Source organism: Crocodylus porosus, unplaced genomic scaffold, assembly GCF_001723895.1.
Source record: "Crocodylus porosus isolate Cpor-Errol unplaced genomic scaffold, CroPor_comp1, whole genome shotgun sequence".
NCBI classification, from domain to species: domain Eukaryota; kingdom Metazoa; phylum Chordata; order Crocodylia; family Crocodylidae; genus Crocodylus; species Crocodylus porosus.
The window spans coordinates 39,334,327-39,342,582 of NW_017728951.1; the positions used below are offsets into that span (position 1 = coordinate 39,334,327).

At 50.9% G+C, this 8,256-nt stretch overlaps 1 protein-coding gene across 29 annotated transcripts in view; it reads right to left on the reverse strand.

Annotated features, from left to right (window-relative positions):
• Positions 1-5,756: 5,756 nt before the first annotated feature.
• Positions 5,757-8,256, reverse strand: part of SORBS1 (sorbin and SH3 domain containing 1) — a 184,018-nt gene continuing 181,518 nt past the window's right edge. For all 29 annotated transcript variants that reach the window (XM_019555740.1, XM_019555745.1, XM_019555741.1 and 26 more), the window contains one exon: positions 5,757-7,827. In XM_019555740.1, the coding sequence (XP_019411285.1) occupies positions 7,760-7,827 (68 nt within the window). In that variant the 3' untranslated portion in view covers positions 5,757-7,759. The remainder of the gene's footprint in view (positions 7,828-8,256) is intronic.

Below are 8,256 nucleotides of genomic sequence, written 5' to 3' on the forward strand. Positions count from 1 at the left end.
GAGCCATTTGAGCCCAGTTTTTTCTCTTGCCCAGGCAGGGGGTCGGACTTGAAGATCTACAAGGTCCCTTCCAACCCGACTTCCATGATTCTACGACTAGCCCTGCTGTATTTTTTGTTTTTCCTTATTGGTTTCCCTTTCCCTTTTATGTAAAACCATGGCAGAGCAGGAGACTTATGTGAGGAGCAGAGCCCGCACAGAACTTCTTACAGCCCCCACTGTGGAGGCAGATCCCAGCCAAGCCCCCGAGGGGGCGCATGCCCCTACAGCCCCCACCCCAGAGGTATAGTCCAACTGGCCCTCACCGGGGATAGAGATGCCTGCAACCCCCACTGCCCCCCACCCCTAGGGGTTCCCAAGCTCCTCTCCCCACCATCAGTGACCAAGGGCAAGGGCAGTGGGAAGGGCTCTTCAGCACTCTTTCCTACCACGGCAGGGGGTTGGACTTGATGATCTGCTCAGGTCCCTTCCGACCATGAAACATGCTCCACAGCTGGGGGTGGGAAGGGCAAGGGCCCTGCCCTCAAGCCTAGACCACTGATGCCTGAGGGGACCAGGTGCACCACACCACCCAGCACACCCACTCAGCCTGTCCCTGGCCTTAGCTCTGGCCCCACCAATGCAGCCCCCAAACAGGGGAACCACAGCTATGCACAGGTAGTTATGGAGCAACTCACAGCCTTGGAGCCTGCACCCCTGCACTGCTGGCCCTTCCAGCTCAGGCAGCAGGGCCCCCTTTCCAGCACTCACCCACAGGCGTAGGGTGAAGTGCCAGCTACCCAAGCGAAAGAATCTGCACTTTGAGACCTGGGTGCAGGCCCTGGCTCAGGTGGGAGCCCCCCCCCCCAAGATTGTGGTGGCTTCCTGCTTTCATGGTAAGGGGTTATTTTTTTCTTGCCTTGGAGGCTGCTGCACAAAAGTCAGTGAAGAGGGGGCTCATGGTAGAGGGCAAGTACATCTCCCTCAGACCCCTAGAAGATATGCAGCCCCCAGTGGTCCTGAGTTCCATCCATATCCCTAACTGGGCCCTGCTCTCCCAGCTCCAAACCCTGGGGAGGGTTATCTTCCTGGTGATGGCCCTCTTGCTGGGGTGCCAGCACCCCGGCCTCTGCCACATGCACTCATTCCATCGCTAGGTCATGAGCCAGCTGGAGGCTGAGGGATGCCTCATAATTCCTTTTCAGGGGGCCCTGGTGAGGGTGGTCTATATGCTGGGGGGGCATGTGGTGCTTCCAAGGACATGCCCTGGGGCACTTGCACCACAAGTCCCCCACGGGCCAGGCAGGGTGGGCATCCACAGATCCCACTGGTGAGAGGGGTGCCCCTCCCTCCTTATGCCCCCGGCACCCCAACTGCAACATCCAGCCCCCCTGTGAACTCAGGGGACCCCGTCCTTCAACCAAGTTTGAGAGAATTTCAGGGAGGGGAGCAGCAGCCAAGGGGAGAGGGAATCGACCCCCCCCCCCCCACAGCTATACCCCTGCTATACAAGCCCCAATCCCACAACCCTCACCTCCAAAGGTCTGGCAGCAAAACCCTCCCTCTCTGATGATCTGTGGGAGACAGTGAATCCTGAAGATGGAAGTGCCCTCCCCCAGAACCCCAAGGCAGATGACCGATGCCACCCTGGTGCCTGACAGGCCTCCTTCCCCACCTCCCAGGAAAACCTCACCTCACTACCAGTCTGCTCTATGGTCCCATACCAGAGGGGGTTGAGGTGGGGGCCCCTGACCAACAGGCTGGTCTTGCTGGGGAACCTGTGCAGACCCCCTGGGGCTCCAGCTCTACCTTGTCATCTTCTGAGGGAGCCCTACCCCCACCCATGTCCCAAGGGGCTGCAGAGCTCTCCCAATTTCAGCCAGAGTCCAGGGTCTTAGCGGACCAGGAAGTTCAGACAGTGCCTAGGGAGCCCACTGAATCTCAGGACCAGGAAGAAGACATCCAAGAACTAGTGGGCTCCATGGAGCCTGCAGGCCTCTTGGTCCCAGCAATCCTCAGGGGTGAGCTACTTGCATTTCTTGGCCCCAAGCACACCTGGCGGTTTGCCAGCAAGGTGCAACTCCCAGATTTATAGGAGGGCCTGCAGTTTCATAAGCTCCTTTTATGTTTATGGGAGGGCGCTACATGAGCTGGCAGACCCCACACCAGGTGCCCAAAGCTCCTGCTGAACGGTTTACTTCACCCTCCCAGTCATAAGATCATTTAAGATTGTGACTCTCAATGCCCACGGCTGCAGGAAGCGTCTCTGGAGATGCCTGGTGCTCTCTTTCATTTCAGGGGTCGGGGCTACCCCATAGTATTCTTGCAGAAGACCCCGATGACTGGCCAACAAGCCTAACTGGCAGCTAGAGTGGGGAGGCAGGGTCTTTTTTAGTCCCCTCTCTGCCACCTCTTGGAGGGCGGCCACCCTGTTCTCCCCAGGCCTGCTGCTGGAGGGCTGCCAGAGTTTTACCAGGACCTCCTCTGGGCCTGGACGCTGGTCTCCACCTCCAGGTCCCCTGCAACACTCACCTATGGCACTGACCTGCTCGTTGAGCCCCTCCTCTGGAATCCCCAGCTGGAGGTACTGATAACAGAGGTGTCCTGGTTGCAACAGAGGTTGATCCTTAGTGGGGAGGTCTCTGTGTCGGAGACCTCCTGGACTATGATAGGTGGGCATGGGTCTACCCACAACGTGTGCAACTTCCCGCTTAGTCCATAAGGTGAAATCTGCCTTAACTCCTGCCACCCTTGCCTTTGTTGATCAGGTCCTGTGCCATGGTGTAGTCCCACCCCCCCCCCGGAGTTTGACGTGGCGCCAGCAATTTTTCCAGCCTCGTGGCACTCCCCGCTTCTCCATCTGAGCTGGCTGGAGAACACCAGACTGGTCTGCTTTTCAATCGTCCATCGCTGCCACCTCTACACACTCATGCGCCAAACAAGCTAACATATTGCCCTCGCATCCCACCCAGCCATCAAGTGGTGGGACCTGCTCAGTGAGGGCATGGCTGGGACACCCCAGTGGCTGAGCCTGTATTCCACCTTCATCCCATGAGTCACTGGGAACTTCAGCTGGTGGCTCCTCCTTGGAGCCATCACCACAGGCGTGTATGTGGTGAGCTTCACAGACACCCTGGTCTCCTGCCCCTTCTGTGGGGAGAGGGAGACTCTGGCACACATGACACTCAAGTGCACCAGGCTGCAGCCCCTCCACCTTCAGAACCTCCTCCTGAGATTATGGATGAATTTCACCCCCAACCTTTTCATTTCTAGGCACTCCATCCATGGTCCCACCAAGTCCCAGGACCTCATCAACCTTCTCCTAGCCCTGGCCAAGTGGGCCCTGTAGGAAGTAGGCTCTGGCCAGGAAGGTGCCTAGGGACTGCGGGGCCACATTCCTCTTACTCATCCATGCACATTTCCAGGAAGAGCACCAATGGGTAGCATCCACAGGCTCCTTAGATGCCTTGGAGCACCAGTGGGTGCAGCCCGGGGGGCTCTGCTCGGTGCCCCTCTCTGGAGCCCTTGTTTTTACATTTTGACCCCCACATCACACCTGTTTTTGTTTTCCTTTGTTGTTCCTTAGTCGTCTACCCCTTGTACCAGCTGGACTGGTAAAGCAGCTCTGAGAGTTCCCTGCACCCTCTACACACTGCAGCAGTCTGGCAGTGGGGGCTACTGCCTGGCTGTGACCTGCTGCCACCTGCAACAGCATGTGGCCCCAAGGCTGCATGCTTGCCAGACCCAGATGGGGACAGTATGGCTATTAGAAGCATCTGCACCTCTGGACCAGCTGCCAGTGGGGCTGTGGCTGAACAGTTGGACTTGTGTGGCACTACTGCCATGTTTGCCAGCACCTGGCCATCTGGTCAGCTATTGCCCAGAAGATGTTCCCAGTGTGGTGGCCTGCTTTGAACTGTCAAAGCATGTCCTCCTGGCCCCAAGTAGTCAGGAGGTCAGACTCCTCCAGCTGGGTCTTGGGTGCCAGCTCTGAGCAGGCTCCTCTGCCTAGGTCCTGCCACTTGCTTCCCTACCAGGAATTCTGGTATTCCCCATTTAAAAATTGCAAAACCCCTGGTAAAAAAATCCCAAAGTCACTCTTTAAAATATCCCAAAAGCCATGTCCTTCCACAAGTAAAACAAAAGACCACTAGATAGAGAGATCAAATCACTTGGGCAAAGTTTTATTGATATATTTACTATTTAAAAGCAATTTGGAAGCCTACCAGTGCCTCCATCATCATAACAAAATAAATTCTAAATATCTATAGAGTTTGGCATTGACTTTTGTCTTTTTTGCCATAGAAAAATCAGAGCTGTCCCTACCCCATTCGGTCACCAGGATAGGCAGCACTGACCAGCACTGATATGCCAGTTCCCTGATCCTGCCCTTGCCCCTTTACTCTCAACCCACAGCCTGCCCCCCACCCCAGTCCCCTCACTCATGACCCACAGGGCCAGGTATGTGGGTGAGGGGTTTGTGGAGGGAGTGTGGGTGTGGGTATATAGGGGGAACTGCTCAGGAGGGTGCATCCCCTGCCCCCTTCAGGGGAAAGCCCCAAACAACTTATGGACTTCCCCCCTAAAGGGGCCCACAGCCCACCAAGAGGGGCAAGAATCCCCCAACAGGGGATACATCCCCCGCAAGGGCTCCCCCCCCAGCAGGGTCGACATACCCCGCCCCCAATTGGCCCCATCCCCCCTGGCCCCAACAGTGTCCCAGCACTCAAAAAACAAACAAACAAACAAACCCCTCCCCTCACCAGCTGTAGCAGTGGCCATCAGGGCTGCTGGGGGCTCATGGCAGAGCCCGTTGCATGGTGTGGGGCAGTGGGGACTGGCCCCAGCTGCCTGGCACCTGCACTGCATCTGTCGCATTATGCGGGTGCAGTGTGGCTTGGCAGGGCACTACGCACTGTCTGGGAGCTCAGGGCCACTGGGACTGAGCAGCACCAGGCTCCAGGTCACAGCTGGAGCCACCCCAAGCTCCCAGACAGTGTGTGGCACCGGCATGATCCAACAGCAGCAGAGTGGGTGACAGGCAGCTGGGGCTGCTCCCCACTGTCCCCTGCTGCCCCATGCCATGCAGGGGGCTCTGCCATAAGGTTCAAGAGGCCCCAATGACCACTGCTACAGCTGGCGAGTGCTGGGTTTTGGCAGTTTTTTGTTTTGGGGTTGGGGTGGGGGGTTGAGTGCCGGGACACTGGAGCTGGGCAGAGGAGTGTTATGGGGGCTGGGGGAGCAAGTGGGGGATGGGACCAGGTGGGGCAATGATGGGCGGGCTGGGGGAGTGAGTGGGACCTGGAGCCAGGTGGGGATTCCCCCATGGTCCCCTCCCCCTCTCCAGCCCCTTCACCGCCTACTTACCCCACATGGAGCCTGGCTCCTTGCCCTACATGGGCAGCCAGTGTGCTTCAGCATCAGGGCAAAGGCCAGCCATAGAGATACTCTGGCTGGTTACCGGAGCGTCTCTGTGGACCCAAGTATCCAGTTGCCTCAGGGCAGTCTAGGATTGTGCCTTTCCCCACTGTTTCACAGCGCTTTTTTTTTTTGACCCCTGGATATCAACGGGTCTAATTTTGTCCCTGTGCTGCAAATTTGCAGTGTGAGGAAGTTTTTTTTGGTTCCCGCATGTGCTCTTACAGCTTCTCAAAGGAGTCTGAGACACTGCAAGAGGCACATGCACACTCATGTGGATATGCCCAGAGAGTCTCAGGGTCTAATACTGAAGACAACCAATGATGGGCAGCAATACAAATGCATACATCCATAACAACAACTTGGAATATACTTTATTTAATAATTTGTACAAGGAACACAGTAGTAACTCAATACTTCCATTTATTAATTGTCAAACCATAATCCACTGCAATAAGAAACAAAAATAAACAAAAAAGAACTTGTGGGGTGTGTGTGTGTATAACTAAAAATGGCAAGAATAGCAGCAACAACAACAAAAAATAAACTTTTAAATGAGTTGGTTATATACAGTCAGTATCATCATGTTATTTTGCTGGATAGATTCATTTGGTGTTATCCAGTCCTAGCGACAAGTTTAAATATTGCTGCAGATAACATGAATGCAAATCAAAAGCAGAAAACCAAAAACTATAAATAAGGTAAGGGCTAAAGATAACCCTCCCACATAAAAGTAATGGTGCTATGTGTCATATCTGTAACCATTTTATAGCAGATACTTTGTGCTCAAACTCTTCAGGTGAACTCTTAGGTGGAATTCCTTCATTTAAATAAAAATGGAAAAAGAAAAAACAACCTCAACCTTTCATTAACTGCCTTTTTTTCTCTTTCATTCAAAGTGTTTAAATTATTTTTTTCTATACAAGGTAAGTACATTGTCTGTACAAAGTTAAATATACATATTTACAGTCAAACTTCTGAAGCACTTTGAGTCTTTTCTTCCGCTGATTTTGGCGAAAGACAAAGTTAATTTGTTTTTCAACCCAGGAGCATGGCTATTTTATCAAAACGTATTGCAAGTCATGCTAACAGTTAGTTGCAGTTACTATTAATAAATCTGTATAAAAGCATCAGCATAAAAATAGGCATTTTATATTATTAAATACGGCTTATGACAAAATAGCAATCTAAACCTTTGCTATTTGTACTATAGCTGTTGGAAGCAGAGTCTGATGCAACAGGTTCTGTTTATGCTTTTTTTTTTAAACAAAATTTCTATCAAAAAGAGCATTCATTTTTGACTTACAGACAAGTATATGGGCAATCCGTGTTTTTCAAAGTAGTACAAATATATGCAGCTGGTAAAAGCTGTGTAAGTGCAGCTTACAAATCAGCTTGACTTTCTTGTTTCATTAGGAGGCAGCCAAAATGTCTTAATTTATTCAAGACCCACCATCAAAACCATAACCAAAAAAAGAAAAAAGGCACACATTAATATTTTGCTAGCATCTATCTGGATTTTTAAGGTAGAACACCAGGAAGAAATGACGTCTTCATTGCAAAGGGTACACTTCAAAAGGTGTCATCAGGGCCAACAATTTTAAGAAAATAATTATGGCCACCGTTGTTGCAAATAAGATTTGTACCTGAAATTTCAATTACTTGTGCAGACAACTGTAGAAAATACAACCCTATTGGGTTTTGTGCAGTGTTTTTTTCTTTTTCTGTTTTTGGCCTATTCCTCTGGATTGAACTACCAATTCAAAGCTCTCTGCATGATACAGTGCCCTGTAGACTAACCACAAAAAGCTGTTGTGTGACAGCTCTGCCTGCTGAAGTGCACGTCAGGAGGAAAGAGTGTAGAATTAAAGTAGGAGGCAGAGGGAAATAACCTGTTGGATGGGGGTGCCCTTATTACGGGAGGAGGGTACCTTGATATTGAAGAAGATCTCCTTGCCCAATTGTAGAAGGGAAGCAGTTGAAGGGTGGTGAGTTACCTATTCCATCCTGCTGCTGTCCTCGGTTCTGTCTTAGAGCTAAGTACTCACTCAATAAAAAAGCCTATGAAAACTAAGATTATCATCAGAACTCTTGGAGGGGAAGGGGGCATATACAAAGGCAGCACTGTAAACTAGAAACATTGTCTCTTCTTCAGCAAATATGCCATTTAAGCCCTTCCTCAGTAGAACCAGGGCTGCACATTCAACGCAATACTGTATGTACCACATAACCACATCCCACTTACACTTCGCATCTCCTGTCTATTACATTCAAAATTATCTGATTTCATAGGTTGTTGCTATTTATATGTTGTCTGTAAACAAAACACCTAACAACCATTTACTGCAGTTTTAGGATTGCTTTACAAATACAGAAGTTTCACATAGTTGCCTGGGAAAGTGCCGAACTGCCTTGTCCTCCTGGATGTACCTGTTGGGAAAGGAAACAGGAGTTAGCAGGCATTAAATAAGATACATCAGGATGCGTCCCCCTTCTCCTAGCAATCCCTCCTCTGTTCTCATGCATAACCAATTTCCTCTTCAGCTATCCTGCTGAAACTTAACTTGTTCAGACTCAGCTCTCTGAGGTTTGGGAACTGTGTATAACATACAATGTGATGCTGAAGCTATATAAATGCCTCATAATAATTTGAGATGAGTGATTTTTTTTCTTTCAGACTTATCTTGGACTCAAAGTGCACTTTCAAGCTTTTTTCAAATTACTTTGATACATACATAGATACATACATAGATACTAGGGTCGGAAGGGACCTCAATAGATCATCGAGTCCAACCCCCTGCATAAGCAGGAAAGAGCGCTGGGCCTACATTACCCCAGCTAGATACACATCCAACCTTC